General features: G+C 40.1%; 1 protein-coding gene across 1 annotated transcript in view; it reads right to left on the bottom strand.

Annotated features, from left to right (window-relative positions):
• The window catches only part of fbn2.S (fibrillin 2 (congenital contractural arachnodactyly) S homeolog), a 135597-nt gene extending 118335 nt beyond the window's left edge, over positions 1 to 17262 (bottom strand). Inside the window, exons 1-4 of the mRNA XM_041580411.1 lie at positions 16652 to 17262; positions 8115 to 8197; positions 5484 to 5582; positions 3861 to 3956 (exon numbers count right to left, since the gene is read on the bottom strand). Coding sequence (XP_041436345.1) covers positions 3861 to 3956; positions 5484 to 5582; positions 8115 to 8197; positions 16652 to 16878 — 505 coding nt within the window. The 5' untranslated portion in view covers positions 16879 to 17262. The remainder of the gene's footprint in view (positions 1 to 3860; positions 3957 to 5483; positions 5583 to 8114; positions 8198 to 16651) is intronic.
• Between the last annotated feature and the right edge of the window lie 436 nt (positions 17263 to 17698).

The raw sequence follows: 17698 nt of genomic DNA, 5'->3' as shown, positions 1-17698 counted from the left end.
TTCCTATGGTGGGTCATATGGCTCTAGGCTTACTTTATGTACATTATTTCAGAGTTCACTATACTGATTACTTACAGTCAAGAGGTGTATAATGTATTAAGCTTTTCAGAATGCTGTAGGTTGTTAATGCCCAGGTAGCAGCAATTAATTTCCCTGTGCTTCAAGAACCCCAGCCATTTTGGGTTGTGTTTGCCCTTGAAAACTAGACCTGAAAATTTTTAGACTTAATGAATAGGCCCCAAAGAGTCAGGGCACAGGGATTACAGACTGAGCAGGCAATCCCTCACACACAACCAGTGAGACTTTATAATGTATAGAAGAAACTAAACCAAAGCAAATTAATAAAAGACACTTTTCAGTATCATATATTATAAATTGTCTAACTGGAATTACAGATTGGTTAGGGTTAGTAGGTGTGATCTTGCATCCTTTTTTCATGCACAATACCTATATTGACTGGGTTAGATCTTCTTGTTTCCGGGTCATTTATTAATGTATTAGTAAAGGCAATTATCCCTTGACTGCATAAAGAACAATTGTAATGTGAGTGTTTGACAGGGCTCTTATGGTTTTCTGTCTAACATTATTTTCTCCAAAATGCAGTTTTTGTAGCCTTGTGAGTTTTTTTCCTGTTTCACTGTTTTGCTGATTACCAGATACTGTATGTTGTTAGATGTAGCCCTGTTCTCTTAATACCTGAGTTGGGGTGGAACTTATGGCCCTTTGGGAGTCCTGGGGCAGGTTTTGCATTATTTTATAAATATAAATATGTCTATGGACCTAGCTCTGTTGTGGTAATTGTAGGTATCTTCAACTTGTAATGCATTTTACTCCTACATTGTGTGCATTTTGCATATTGTTTGTTATTCTGGTATGCCTTTTCATAGTTGAATTCTGGGAGTAAGTTCCTATGATCTGTCAGGCACTGCCTACCTACCACCATAGAGACGAGAGATAGTCAGGATTATGTAGGTCTGGGTCCTAGCAGGTTTTAATTCCCATAAGGTCGTTGTCCATTGCTCTTGCTCTCTAGGCTGGATTTGAGATCTGCAAATCATGTGAGAGTACTCCTGTACATTAACAGGCTCTGCCCTGTAGTTGTTAGTTTGATGATTAATAGTTTACTGTTCTGTGAAGTACTATACACTGAAGTTCAGCAAAGTTATTGCAGTATTATCCAAGAGTCAGTGTCACGGTCGGCACCCTACACCAAAACAGATGCCAAGCACCCTGGTCTCGGCTCGACTTCACCAGTTAAGTGACCGCCTTTGGCCTCGGGAGGAGCCCTCGGCGTACTCAGATGCCACCTGGACTTAACGAGAGGTGCAAAGCATAAGTTCTGGCAGGCAATGGGGCACGACTGTCTTACAAGGATTTTGGAAGATAGCAAGCCACAGGAACAGGCAGGCGGGCCAGCCCAAGCAGTAGAGAAGTCAGACAGGCCAAAATCAGGATGGAGAAAACGTAGAATGGTCAATGGACAGGCAGAGGTCAGGATTGGAGATGTCAGAATAGTCACAGGCTAGCAGGGTCAGGATTAGAGAGATCAGCGAGTAAATCAGGCAGGCAAGGGTCAAACACGGCAGAGATATCAGGAATAAAGCAATAGCACCCAGGAACAAGCTAATTTGAACCTACAACGGGCAATTTGCTAAAAACCAAATTCCCCTCTTTATACTTTTGAATTTCGCGCCAATGCGCGCTGACGGCACGCGCCAGCGCGCATGCGCCTTTAAATAATGTACGCGCTCGCGCCCTAAAGGAAGTCGGCACAGGAAGAAAGCAGCACAGCGGGTGTCCACGCCGAGGACGCGGCGTGGACCACGCTGCCGCTAGACCACCAGGGTAAGTTCCTTACAGTCAGTTAGCCTCCCAAATGGGGTTTGAGATTGCTATATCCCAGTACATGCTGATATGGAGTACACCCAAGGAAAACTGTATCATTGCTTACTTCACTGAGGACATCTGCTTCCAAAGTATATAAAAATATGTATTTTGGACACATTTCACATTTTTTTAGGTAAAACACAGCAAACATTCAACATGGAGGAACAAAGTGGTTTAAGAATAGTTTAAATTCTAAAGGTTTTGTGCAATTGATTTTCAAGAGATTTGAAGAGAAACCTGAAGAAAAATTCAAATGGTAAATGCAAAGATTTGTATTTTTAAACTCTACAGCTGGGCAAGTTATGGAACGAATTACCAAAAGAAGTGGTGATTCACTGGTTGATGTTAAAATGGCTTGTTCTAAAAGAAAGAGCACTTGCTACAATCATTGAATAAAATTACACGCGTGATTATATCAAGATTTATGGGAGTTTTAGGGGGCAATTCTTTACCCCCTGTGAGAATAAACTGCCAGATAGTTTGAAGGTGGTGCCTTCCTTGATCAATGTGGACAGATTTAGAAAAAGACGTCATGGGCGTAAAGCTATTTTTTGCTGAAACTGAAATGTAACTGTGCTGAATCTGTTTTTTTTTTTTTTTTAATAAAAGGCTTTAGCATATCAAGGCTTCAGCTGACAAAGGCATACTTTGTGCATTCTGTGGCCAGATATACTGCAGTATGTACTAAATCCATTTTTTAAATTTTACAATACATTTTTTGTTTAAGTGTCAGACACTGAATTTGTTGTAATTATGTTCTTTCATAATGTTACACAAGTCCAGTTACTCAAAAACAGTAGAGAGACCCTGTAAATTAATGTATTACAAAGCAATATGTACTTTTCTGAAGGCAATGCCCATGGTTAAACATTTCAAATATTTCTTGTTGCTGTTACTTTATAGAGGTGATTTATGTAAATTTTACACAAAAGGCTGCATTGCAAATGCTAATTGCTTGTTAACACTGTAGTCAGATCTTACTATGCAGGCTCTCACAAGCCAAAAAAGCTTTGAAGTAGTGATGTGCGGGCCAACCCGATACCTGCGGGTCCAGTGGGTTTGGGCCGACCTTGCACGGGTTGAGGGCGGGTGCCGGTTGAGCTCTTCTCCAAATGCCGTCCTCCAACTTCCGGGTTCGTCTTTTATAAACGCCCCTTTTGTGACGACATCGGCGGGGTGGCGCGGGTCTATAAAAGGAACCTGGAAGTGCAGATGCGGGCCAACAGAGGGCGGGTTAGGGTCGGGGAAATCCCGACCCATACATCACTACTTTGAAGCTAAACAATATTTTTTTAGGGATGCACCGAATCCACTATTTTGGATTCAGCCAAACAAATCCTTCCCGAAAGATTCGTTCGTATACCGAACCGAATCCGAATCCTAATTTTCATTTGCAAATTAGAGGTAGGAATGGGAAAACATTTTTCACTTCCTTGTTTTGTGACGAAACATTGCCCGCAGTCTTCTATGGAATTCAATAACTAAGGGGTATGTTTATCAAAGAGTGAAGTTAGAGGTTGCCACAGTCCTCTAGAGTGAAATTCCGCCACTCTCCATTTATTTCTATGGGATTTTGAAAGGCTAATTTATCAAAGGATGAACTTTCACTTTCACCCATTGATAAATACTCTTTTAAAAATCCCATAGACATGAATGGAGAGTGGCAGAATTTCACTCTAGAGCACTGTGGCGACCACTTTGATAAATATACCCCCATGTCTTTATTTGGGCTATTTTGGGATAAAAATCTTAAAAGCTTGGACAATAAAATATGTCAATTCAATCAGCCAACTGAATCAATATCTTGCCAAACTGAATCATTGAGAATGTTTCTTTTATGACAAATTCAGCCATAAGTCTGTGGAGAGATCCTATAAAGCACATGTACTTCTTGGTACAAATAAGCACAAATCACATAAACATTTTTCGGTTTGACATCTCTTTATAAAGTACATGCGGGATTATGTACTTACGTTGTCCACAGTGTGCTCCAACAAAACCTTTTTGGCACTGACAATGATCTTCAGCACAAGTTCCCCCATTCATGCATCTGATGGTGCACTGTTGTACTGTAAAATCACATGTCATTAGCAGAGAACATTTTCTAAAATGTTTTGAAAATTATAATAATTAATCTTTACTTTTTTAGCTCATGCTAGCTAAATTTCTGCTTCCATTACTCTTATAGTTTTATCATGTTTGGATTTTCTAAGGTGCCGATTTAAGAATTTTCGAGCATACAGCTACTAATACTTTGCGAGAGTTCCTAAACTCTTGAGTGGTTTTTACATTCAAATACCTCGGCTTCCTGACATTTTTTATCCCTGAGCAAATTTTTCAACAAAAATAGAAAGCTTGACACCTAAAACCTGCCGCGATTTTTATTACTTTGTTGGGGGAAAAAAATCAGCAAGAACCCGATGTATTGGAATGAAGAAACCATGCAAGATTTTTGGAACTTTTGCAATATTTTAGTAGTTGAATGCTCAAGACCAAAGACTCAAGCATTCTTAAAGAGCACCTGTTGGCCAAAAATATTTCCCCCCACCAAAGATATGGTTTGGGGGGTTACAGTAGTGTTTTTTCCCTCAAAACTGGCGTTGCCCGCGTTAGGACACTCACACTGGGAGAGAGCAGTGGGAGTGGCCATGTTGTGCAGAGCACATACGCATATTGAGCTTCTGACTTCACGTACATAATGAGCAAGTTGCGGCATTCGCTCATGAGCCCCAACATGACCACTTAAACCGAGAGCTTCCTTCAGGTGTGGGTGTCCTAGAAATTTTTTAAAGACACCTGTTACCCCCAAATGGAGTGCAGGCTCTATTGGACAACACCTTTGGTGGGGGTAAGTATTTACGGACAACAGGTGCCCTTTAAAATAGCCCCTTAGAGGCCTTTTTATCAACATTTTAATTTGTGTAGTTTTAGAGGTTTTTCAACTTATATTTTAAAATGTCTACTTCCAAATAATAATACCAAATTCAAATTTTTGTAAGAATTTTTGTGTGATTACAAACGGAAAGAAAACTCAAAAAACCATAAAAGATTTTACAATTTGTAAAGGACAGCTCCCATTGACTGCTACATAACTTCACCAGCTTTTAGATGGAGAAGCTTTGTATTAAGAGTTTTTTTGTGTTTTTTACATGTAATAAATATACATTTTTTTGTGGATTTGAGTAACACAATTTTTAGCACTAAAAAGTTGTATTTGGGGAAACTAAAAAAAAATGAACAATTCCCCCTTAAGGTTTTTTTTCAACAAAGTTTTTAAATGTATCCTGTGCAAGCCCTCTTTTATTTTAGACAGTTTGCATAAGGACACAAACTTTGGACCAGTTTCTGTACACACTTTCTATGCAGCAATTCAGGTTATAGGAAGGAATACAATTACATCCCTTCAAAACTAAAAGAAGTTACTGGCGGACTTCAAGTTTGTTGGTATATTTTTTTTTGATACCGTATTTGTGTGTTATTAAGCAGGGGCGATTCTTTGTGACTTAACTGTTCCTAAAAATTTTCACTGCAGTTTAGGCACTGTAAATAAAGGAAAACAATGACAATGAAAATGGACACCTTAACCACATACTTACTTGTTTTTGAACCACAGTTTGGAGATATTTGTCCATTAGAGCAAGTGCACATGTTTGGACGGGAACAGAATCCATCACCACAGCTATTTCTACAAATTGCTGAAAAAAAGGGATTTGTATTTTTTAGATCTTAAGCTTTAACTTCCACTTGGTTCTTGTTCTGTAATTAATCATATGCATTTGTAAATGTATCTCCTTCAACACGAGACAGATTTTATTACAACATGCATTCAAGGTAAGATAAAACATCATGTTATTACGGATGGTCTGGAACACATCAAACAGGGGCTCAGCTATAAATATCTGCAAAGATGCCTTTAGGCAACTAATATACCTGGTGTGGAATGTTTCATAGCAATACAAAGCACACAACATCTCTTACATGAAAGGTTTTTTTTTACTGCAGCCCACATTGATGTGTTGTTAATATTTGCAACAGATCAGAGAATTAATTTTTTTAAGAACGTTTTTGTTCATAACATAGTAAGTTAGGTTGAAAAAAGACACACTTCCATCAAATTCAACCTTTTAACTCTATTTTCACTTGCTTAACTGCTAGTTGATCGAGAAAAATGTAAAAAAAAAAAAAAACATTTGAAGCCTCTCCAATTTGCCTGAGGGGGAAAAATTCCTTCCTGTTTACAATATGGCAATTGGACTAGTCCCTGGATCAACTTGTACTATGAGCTATCTTCTGTAACCCTGTATTCCCTCACTTTCCTAGTAGCCATCCAATCCCTTTTTAAAGCTATCTAATGTATCAGCCTGTACAGCTGATTCAGGGAGAGAATTCCACATCTTCACAGCTCTCACTGTAAAAAAACCCTTCCAAATATTTAGGCGGAACCTCTTTTCTTCTAATCGGAATGGGTGACCTCGTGTCAGCTGGAAAGACCTACTGGTAAATAAAGCATTAGAGAGATTATTATACAGTATGATCCCCTTATATATTTATACATAGTTATCATATCACCCCCTTAAGTGCCTCTTCTCCAGTGTGAACAACCCCAGTTTGGCCAGTCTTTTCTCATAGCTAAGATTTTCCATAGCTTTTACCAGATTAGTTGCCCTTCTCTGTACCCTCTCTAATACAATAATGTCCTGTTTGAGTGATGGAGACCAAAACTGTACGGCATATTCTAGATTGGGCCTTACAAGTGCTCTATACAGTGGAAGAATGACCCCCTCCTCCCGTGAATCAATTACCCTTTTAATACAGCTCAAGACTGTTTGCCCTTGATGCTGCTGACTGGCATTGCTTGCTACAGCCAAGTTTATCATCTACAAGGACTCCAAGGTCCTTTTCCATTATGGATTTTCTCTAGTGCAGTCCAGTACAATTAATTTGACCACTGATGGTAACTATGCGCCAGTACCATCATCATCCCAATCAATTTACCAACAATCCTGCCTGAAAGATATACATGCAGATTTTAAATGGAACTAGCTAGCTAGTATGAAGAAAATAGACAAACTGGCTGGCAATATCTAGGCATGGGGACCATACAATGCTTTAGTCACCAGTAGGTCCTTCCAGCAGACAAAAGAGCATCCATTCAGACTGTAAAAGATTACGTCCCATCTTAATATTGAAAAATAGTTTTTTACTGTAAAAACTGTGAAGCTGTAGAATTTTTGCCCCAAAGTGGTTGTACGGGTGTGTGACCTGTTATCCAGAATGCTCGGGACCTGGGGTTTTCCGGATAACGGCTAAACAGATAGGCTGTGAAAAATAAATATATGTTTCTAATATAGTTAGCCAAAAATGTAATGTATAAAGGCTGAACATAATAGCCACAAGGGTCCAAATTACCCTAGCAACCATGCATTAGACTGGAATATGAATAGGAGAGGCCTGAATAGAAGGATCAGTAATAAAAAGTAACAATAACAATACATTTGTAGCCTTACAGAGCATTTGTTTTTTTAGAAGGGAGTCAGTGATGCCCATTTGAAAGCTGCAAAGAGTCAGAAGAAAAAGGCAAATAACTATAAAACTATAAAAAATAAATAATGAAAACCAAATGAAAAGTTGCTTGGAATTGGCAGTTCTATAACATAATAAAAGTTACCTTAAAGGCGAACCACCCCTTTAAAGTCACTGAATAACTCAGTGTTAGAGAGCTGCAAAACAGGAAGGTGGGTTCTGGCTATTATATTAGATATCCATTCACTCCAGCCTTTAGAGATTACATTTTTGACTAACTAACTGACATTTTTTATTTTGCACATACTTTCTATTTTCCCAGTTTTTGTTTTTACACGGAACTTTTCCTTTATGTTTACTAAAAAATCATATAAACAATAAATAAATGCAATAGACTTAGAATAGGTTTTGCTTAGGATTAATTATATTTTAGTTGGGATCAAGTACATGGTACTTATTACAGAGAAAAAGGAAATATTGAATTCTTTATGAATCAATATTATTTATGAATGCTAGCATTGCTTTCTTCTTTTTCTGCACCTGGGACCATTGAGTCAGCCCTGGTGCAAGCACAGACTGATATCAACCCCCATGTTGTATTAGACTAACTGTGTTACGAGCATATTATTGGGACAATGGTGTGGGTCTTGAAAAAAAATGTATGTAACTATATAACTTAAATTATAATACAAAATTCCACTTACGAACAATGCATTGATTTCCACCCGGAAGTGTTTTCCATCCAGGGCAACAGTAGGAGTGGAAACGAGAACCACATACATTAGGCCTGTTGAACAAACAAAGTGTTTATGAAGTAAGTCCTAAAATAGCTTGCAAATTCCATCTCTGATTAGAATACAGTTCTCATATTATATTCAACAAAGAGATTGTACATGGGATTTATAGTTCAACCATATGAAAATAATATGGAATCCCACCACAGATTAGAGCAGTGACTACACTATTAAATCCGTTCTGTGTTAGAGAAGTTACATATAGGATAAATGAAAAAAAACCCTAATTTTGTAGGCAATTATAAGTAATATATGGTGTTGCTTTTACATGGTGCTAAAAATTAATATTATCTTTAAAAATAGCCCCTTTATTGCAGCCTGTCTGAGGGATGTGAGTGTCCTAACAGTCCCTGCCAGAAGCACAGTAGGAGGGGGACAGCCAATCACAGCCCTGCAGTCACACAAGCACAGACAGGCTTCAGTTCCCTATCAGGTCCTGTTAGCTGCTGATTGGTTCCTATCCTACAGCACAGCGAGCTGAGAGCCGCTGGCTCCCCTGCACAGCCTGGGAATTAAGGGAGCAGGAAGTGGAAGAGGAAGGAGGGATTATTAGGGTTTTTGCAGAAATATTCAATAAATCAGCCTAAAACACTACTTTTTTAAGCACTATTCTTCTATATCTAAATGAGTATAATGCACTGGTACATTCTTATTTATTAATCATTAATGCCAAAGCATTTTAGATGTTTTATTCTATCTCATAGATAAGTTACAACAATTATGTATGGTTGAATTCTTGAACTTCAATATTTATATATTAAAAGCAATAATAGTCAAATGAGATATAAAGACCACTGAAAGGAAGTCAACAATAAATCACAATATTCATATACATCCACTAAAAAACATATATACATATTTTTACTTTTCATTTGACCTGACTGCAGCATTGGCTTATTATTTACTCATATACCATGCATAGAAGAGGATGTCGAACAGGCTACCCAAACCTCAAATAAATGTCTTGAAACTTTCTCATTTAAACAATATGGATCCCTAGTATTAAGATTATAAATCCACCAGGCCTCTGTTTTTAATATAAGTCGATCCAGATCACCCTCTACCCTTTTGTATTCTCCAGAATTGTAAATACTTTGAGGATCTTCCAACACATTTCTAAAAATGTCTAGCTACTGGGCTTTTGATGTTATTCCGTATTATAACCCTTCTATGTTCCAAATATGTGTTGCTAATCTCCTACAGGTCTTCCCCAAATATCTTAGTTGACAGTTACATTGGAGAATATACACAAGTTCCTTTGTGTTGCATGCGATATGACTGAATACTTTATAAAACCAGTGAACAACAATCAGTGAACAAACAACATCATATAGTATATTGGCATGCTTCTTAGTTCCAGTGGGGATAGTAACCTCGAATGGATTTACCCCAATCTTGCAGAAAATTTTATTTTGCTTTTTTCAAAAATACAGAATAGTTTATCATTTATAGCTGTCATTTGTACCCGGTCACCAACCACATAATTATAGGCCACCACTTTTCTAGAACCTTTTTAATTTCCTTCCATTGTCCATTATAATTAGAAATAAATATTGCCAGTTGCTTTTCTAAATTATTCCTTTTTTGACTATAAATTGTGTTTAATTGTGTCTGAGGTATTTATGTATGTCACTGATTTATTTATGTAGGTTTATGATAATATATTGAATCCCCTCACAAAAGGTCCTAAAGGTCATGTGGGACAATTTTTGTAGTCAATAAAAATGGTTGTCAGACTTGTAAAAAAGTATAATTAATGCGCAATTGGAAAACATATACCTACTATGTAATAAGCAGCACAAAGATTGTCCACACACAGTAACCCATAGCTGCCAATGAGATGTTTGGTTTTAATCAGGTAACCAGCTACCTGCTGCTCTCACATTTTTTTAAAGGACTGTAAGAAATGATTACAATAGGAAACTGTGTATGGCTTATTTTCATTCATGCTCCTTGCTCATGCATCCAGTCAGGAATTAATCAATCAGCTAATGGTAAACAACATTTTCACCATTGTACCCCACCTTAGATCTGATCTAACCCATTTAAGTTCAAGGGACACATTCTGGTAGAAAGAAAACAATCAGTAAAAAAAACAGCAGGGATCAACACCACTTTTTACTTAATTAAGTTTTCTTCAATCTACAAAAAATCATTACGCAGCTGTAACAGTGTGCAATTTACATAGTGCGCAATGGCACTGACATGACAATGTCTAGTATATTTCAATGCCAGTTTTGTGTGGCTTTATCAATATACCCCTTTTGAATTCCATTCTATCAATAACATTATTTTAAAAGACACAACAGAAACACCACTTCAGACATGTTTTCAGATCAAAAAAGAAAGATCATCCAGGAAATGATCAACATCTGTTCTAAACATCTGAAGACTACATAGCACCTCTTTTGAAAGTTTGCATATCAATCAACAAAACATATGAGTATTATTTTTGAGGATGTATGGCATGACTAAAACACTGCTGTGTTATATATATATATATATGGCTATATAACTTCCTGTTCTGCATTGACTCACAGCCCATTATAAGTCATGTGTGCTTGGTCCTACGTGCTCTGTTCCTTAAGTTTGCTGGTTCACTGATTCCTGCAACCTGCTCCTGTCCCCTGTATGCAGGGGCGATCTTGGCCCCTCCACCGCCCGAGGCAGCAGCCCACCCCCTCCCCCGTGCGCTTACCTTTTTGCACCTGAGGGGGTCCAGGGGGGTCCACCAGGGCAGCAGAGAGGGCCAGTGCACTAGCGCCGAGAGCCTAACTGCGCTCTCTGCGGTAGAAGAGTCAAATTTCCAGTTTGAAAACCGGAAAATCGGCTCTTAAAGTAACAGGAGCGGCATTTTTGCCACCCCTGGTACCTAGTGGGGCGCTGCCGCCTGAGGCGACAGTCTCAAGTCACCTCATTGGCGAAGCGTCCCCTGACTACCTGGTTCTGATCCTGGTTTATTCCTGACCTGTAGTTTGCCTTACGATTATGTTCCTGCATTATGATTATGTTCTGACCCGGCCTGACTACATCCAGCTCCTTCCTTACCAGCTCCTTCCCAGAGTATATGTTTGATGCCCTTGCCTGCCCCTTTGGAAGTACTGCATTCTCCTGGCGGCACCCGAGTAGCTGAGGGGCAGGCCAAAGCCAAAGATGGCTGCTATAAGCAGAAGAGCATGCCTAGACAGGAATCCAGTGACTTCAGTTTGGGTTTGCCATGCGACAGATGGCCATACACTGGCCAATTTATAGAATTCAATCATTCAACCTGTGGGCCAAATGGATGGCTACCATACACATGGTAATATATGGTATAGCCTGTTCCTTCAGGCATGACAGATATTGGGGGCAGGGTATGTGAATCAAGCAGGTAAAGGAGAGCTTGGAAAGGGGATTTGGGGTGGATCTGAAGGGGAATGGGGGTGTATCAGGACCAAGAAGGCTGGACAGGGAAGGGGAGGTATGTGACCAGCAGCTGTGGAGGGAAAAGGGCCCAGACTAGGGGAACCCCTATTTTCAACCCTGGGGGAGGAGGACTACTCATTACACATTACATCACATTGCCAGTAAATTTGTAATACTGGCTGGTATTTTATCTGGTATGGTATGAATTACTGGCCAGATGTCAACCATACTGATATACTATGCACTGACCGATCTGGTCCATCAGAAAATGATACACGTACACAAAAATGGGTGGCTGGCTCCAATCTTTATATGGACTAACTAATTAACAACCTCCATTATAAATTTGCTTTAATGCTGTTAGATACCTAATCAAATAGAAAAAAGCAGAAAAAAGCAAAAAGCAAGCCACTGGGTAATTCTCACAGAGTGGAAAGGGGTGACGTGGGTGTCCAAACCCCAGGCCCTTCACATAAAGGAAGAACAATTCTATTTCAAATGCGGTAGAAAATCAGCAGAGCTTGTCACTCACCAAATCTGTCAGGTGGCCCGGGTGCCGTGCCCCGAACTCGTAGTTTAGGCGAAACACATCTTCGAAAATAAATGTGCATGCACTCCTGCAGCCATGGCACTTGAGGTTAAAATTAGTAACTTTATTCCATCATGTTAAAAAGTATGCGTCCTAACGCGTTTCGTATCAAAGGATACGTAATCATACGTATCCTTTGATACGAAACGCGTTAGGACGCATACTTTTTAACATGATGAAATAAAGTTACTAATTTTAACCTCAATTGCCATGGCTGCAGGATTGCGTGCACATTTATTTTCGAACATCAGAAAATGATATATGCAAACCAACACACTAACAAATATCCATGGTATTGTGCATTGTACATACTGTAGAAACAAACTTCTATGTCTGATTGCAGCAGCTGCACTTACTCTGGAATTCCATGAAGAAAATTTATTTTTTGGAAAAAGAGGGTGGGGATGTCTATCAAGGGGGAGCAAGCCCTGATTTATGCAGAACTGTCAACTGCCCCTTTAGCACACCTCCAAGCATCCCAATGACAGATGAAGGTTGTGTAATGGATGCTGGGAATTATAGTTAAGCAATAGCTGGAGGACCTTTACTTATACATCTTGATTCATAAGTTACTACCTCTTTGTGACACCTACTAGCCAAGAGTCTACTCTGAGGCCGGAGGCACAGAGTAAAGGCCTTTTTTGACATGCATTAAAGATACCCTGTTACCAGCAATTGATTTCAGAGAAGACTTTTTATAACAGAGCCCTGAATAAGACAGCAAAGAGCAACACTGGATCATGCAACACATCCTTTGTTAGTTCCTCCTTTAGACATGGTGAGTGAAACACACAACTTTAAAGGAGAAGGAAAGTTGTTAACCACTTGGGGGTGCCAAATGTTAGGCACCCCCAAGTGATTGTAATGACTTACCTGAAACCCCAGGCCAGTGCTCCTATCAGCAGAAAACTGCACCTGCCCGGGGTTATACCAGCGAGCACCACGGAGCAATCTCTTCTGTCTTCTTACGGCTGCGCATGTTCATTGGAGTGAAAGCCAAACTTTAACTAAAAATTTGGCTTTTTCATTCTACTGCACATGCGTCTGCCCCGGGAAACTTGAAGACAGAAGACGCCAAAAGAGAAGCAGTCCGTGGTGCTCGCTAGAATAACCCCAGGCCGGTGCAGTTTTCTGCTTATAGGAGCACCGGCCCAGGGTTTCAGGTAAGTGAATACATTCACTTGGGGATGCCTAACATTTGGCACCCCCAAGTGGTTAACGACTTTCCTTCTCCTTCAACAAAATATGAAGTTTAAAGAAAAAAAAATCAGACCTACTGTAGTAAAAAAGGTAGGCGTGAAACCAGAGACGTTCTTGGCAAATATTAAGCTCCATCTGCCTGGATGTGGGTTAGCTTTGCCAGCAGAAATCATACAAGCCTTTCCAACTCAAATACAGTACTAGCTAGGCTCATTCATAAAAGTCAGATAGTTGGAGCATTTTAGATGCCTCTGATCACAAGGACACAAGTAAAAAATATATTATTGCAGAGTATGTGGTTATAGAAACTGCTGCAGTAAAACAAATAGGCCTTAAAGGAGAACTAAACCCTAGAATTGAATATGGCTAAAAATGCCATATTTTATATACTGCACTTATTGCACCAGCCTAAAGTTTCAACTTCTTAATAACAGCAATATCCAGGACTTCAAACTTGTCACAGGGGATCTTGGAAAGTGTCTGCAACACTCACATGCTCAGTGGACTCTGAGCAGCTGTTGAAAAGCTAAACTTAGGGGTTTCTGAGCTGCCATGAAGTAATTATCTGTATTAATTACTAATCAGCCTTATATTGTGACTTTTATATTCTATGTGTACTGTATATTGTGAGTGGGTGCCTAAGCTCAGTAAGTGACATCAGCACAGAGAATGTGCAGTGAATCAGCAGAAAAGAAAATGGGGAGCTACTGGGGCATCTTTGGAGACACAGATCTTTACTGCTAAAGGGCTGTGGTTGCTTTGGGCTGGTACAGAAGCCCAAAACATAATGTACAACATTTCTAGCTACTTCTTTATTAAAGCTTTAGTTTTCCTTTAAAGCTACAAGTTCCAAGCCTGATAACCCGAGCTTGACAGTCCAAATCTGCAGAACTAGTCAAGCAATAGAAATGGGATGCTGTACAGAATGTTCTCACTATATTTTAGTTTTAACTGTCTGATTATCCACCAAATACTGTAGGAAGTCTTTTTCCTCATATTCTGAATGGTGTCAAAATTCAAAATGTACTCTTTGTAAACTGTTGATATCAAACAGGTTTGAGTTTTAAAAAATACTAAACTTCTATATCATATATAAACTTGTATACTTAAAAGTGATATACTTGTGTTGAATTTCATAGTCTTAATTCGTGGCTTAATTCTTACAAAATATAAAGCATTGACTGCCAATGTTAGTCAAATTAAGCAAACACTTTAATAACCATATGTACATAGCGTGAATGCATATTTTCACTATAGCCAGTTCAGTTACTAGATTCTACTTTAAAAGAGGTTAATTATTACTAAATCACTTTACTGGTACAAGACTGGATTTGTTTGCTGATTGGGGGGGAACATGAAGTCACTGTGGAAACAGTTAGGGCAGAGACACACAGGCAGATTTGGGGAGATTAGTCGCCCGGCGACAAATCTCCTCTTCTTCGGGGCGACTAATCTCCCTGAACTGCCTTCCCGCCGGGTAGAATGAAAATCGGCGGGAGGGCACTCGGAGTGCTTCGTTTTCCGAAGTTGCCCAAGGTTGCCTCACGAGGAAAGTTGGGGCGACTTCGGAAAACAAAGCGATCCGAGTGCCATCCCGCCGGCGATTTTTATTCTTGCTGGCGGGAAGGCAGTTCAGGGAGATTAGTCGCCCGGGAAGGCAGTTCGGGGATATTAGTCACCCCGAAGAAGAGGATAATTGTCGACGGGCGACTGATCTCCCCAAATCTGCCAGTGTGTCTCTGCCCTAACACCTTGCAAAGAATGGCAGCAGCTTTGTAAGGCTGGTTAGTAAAGGGAAAGCAAGTGAATATGTGCAGCATTGAGGCCCTTGTGGCTGACTTTGGAGCCTAAGGGCCAAAACGCATTATTCAGCACTGAAACATGTCTGCCCATATCTCTTATGTCACTGCGCAATATTAAAGGGGCGGTTCATCTTTAAGTTAACTTGTAGTATGTTATAGAATGGCTAATTCTAAGCAACTTTTTTATTAGCGTTCATTCTTTTTTTTTTTATTGTTTTTGAATTATGTGCCTTCTTTTTTTTGACTATTTCCAGCTTTCAAATGGGGGTCACTGACCTCATCTAAAATTAAATACTCTGTAATTCTACACATTGATTGTTATTGCTGATTTTTATTATTCATCTTTCTATTCAAATACCTCCCAACTGTCCCGTTTTTAGAGGGATAGTCCCTCTTTTGACAGCTCAACAGCAGTCCCTCGTTTGTATTGGAAAGTCTGCACTGAACAGGCAGAAAAAGAAACAATGTTTCTAACTTAATTGACTTTTGGCAGAGAGCCCAGAACAGCCACAGCTGCAGATAAGATACTTCTGTAACAATTTTGAGAAGAGTAAATAAGTAATTGTAACAATATAAGATAAAAGGTCTCTTGGAAGAAGTTAGACTCACAGCTTAAAGGGCAATTCACCTTCATTAGCAAAACAGTAATAACTGAAAAAAAACAGAAATATGTTCAAAGTTTCATAACCTGTCAAATTTTGAAAAATTAACATTGTAATTAGGGGGTGCGGCCACAAAAATGGGCATGGTCAAAAAAATTTGCGGCACTGCTTGCGGCAACTTTTTTGTCCCTCTTTTTATTTCCAAAACGTTGGGAGGTATGTATTCAGGCCTCTCCTGTTCATATTCCAGTCTCTAACCCAAAGCAGTGCAAGGTTGCTAGGGTAATTTGGACCCTAGCAACCAAATTGCTGAAATTGTGAACTGGAGAGCAAAGCTAAATAACAAAAAAACACAAATAATTAAAAAATGAAAACCAATTGCAAATTGTCTCAGAATATCACTATCTGCATTATATTAAATGTTATTTAAAAGTGAATAACTCCTTTGATAAAGGTTAATGTCAGTTACTGTTAGGGATGCACCGAATCCACTATTTTGGGTTTGGCCGAATCCTATTTTGCATATGTAAATTAGGGGTGGGAAGGGGAAAACATTTTTTACTTCCTTGTTTTGCGACAAAAAGTCACGCAATTTCCCCCCCCCCCCCCCGCAATTCGGATTCAGTTCAGCCAGGCATAAGGATTTGGCTGAATCTGAATCCTGCTGAAAAAGGCAGAATCCTGAACCAAATCCTGGATTCGGTGCATCCCTATAGTTACTGTGTGAAAAAGTATTTATTTGTTGCAAAAACGTGCCCTTCCACAGGGACACTAAATAAAGAGCAGGATTCCAAACTACTAGGTATCCCAAAAGGAAGTGGAAAGTTCTAACTCCTCCGCATGACCTACCCGCGAAGAGCATCTTGCTGTCCTCTCCTGCGGACCCTACTTGCTGCGTTGATGGTTCCTTCCCTTGCCTCTTGCGCTCCTCGGCTGGGTTCCGCGCTGAAGACGTACTGCCCCGCGGCTCCAGGCACAGTGGCGCATCCCAGCATTGCAAGCAAACAGCCCAGCAGCAGCAGCATCGTCCGCCTGTCTCCTCCAGGCATTGTGGAGGGAGAGGGCACAGCAAGCATTGATAACTAGCAGGGAGATCCAACAGCGGGAAATAATGGACTGCGCTCTAATCCCCGCTGTAGCCTGCTACCTTCCTCTCAAACGAGTCACAGCGCGACTTTTCTTTCCCAGCATCCAACGTCAAACGAGCCTTGAGCGAATCTGGAAGTTCTTTGGCGTTTGATGCCGCGACTGGAAGTGTTCAGTGACCACTCACTTGATTGTGTTCCCAGCCAATGTGCAGCGTCATAGAAGGGGGGATTCCTTGCGCAGCAACTGCAGCAGTCAGAGGATCAGGCGCAAGGATACGTTGCTGTGTGTGAACCCAGTAGTAACCCCATGCTCAGCCTGTGGATGTGAAGAGACTCATGTCAGTGGGGAGTGACCCACTCTGCGAGTCCCACACGTGAGTGCAGGGAGACAGTGGGTTGGTGAGAGGGGAAGGGACATAGGTGGGGGCTTCCTTAACCCCTTAGGGATATCACTGCCTGGGAATTGGCTGAGCACCTTCTTTCTGTTATGTAGGTACATTATATAGTGAATAAAGTACCCCCTCTTAAAAAAATTATAAAATATAAGGATATTATAAGTTACCGAGGAGTTTCAAGCTTTTATACAGGTCATGGAACTCCGAGGTAACTTCTTATATCTGGAAATGATGCGGATCGCATCGGAGCTCACCCGGTGATGCTGTGCCTTCCCAGTCGCTGCCTTTGCGAGACGCCAGCTACTCCACCATGCCGGTATTCAATGCGGATACAACGATACTCCCGCGTACTAGGCGCTGATCCGGGACACCATGTGAGGACACAAGCGTTCGTGTTGAATTGTCGGCTTTAT

The sequence above is a fragment of the Xenopus laevis genome, chromosome 1S (genome assembly GCF_017654675.1).
Source record: "Xenopus laevis strain J_2021 chromosome 1S, Xenopus_laevis_v10.1, whole genome shotgun sequence".
Classification (NCBI taxonomy): domain Eukaryota; kingdom Metazoa; phylum Chordata; class Amphibia; order Anura; family Pipidae; genus Xenopus; species Xenopus laevis.
Note: the sequence above shows the minus strand (reverse complement) of the source record. Positions and strands in the feature narration are given on the sequence as shown.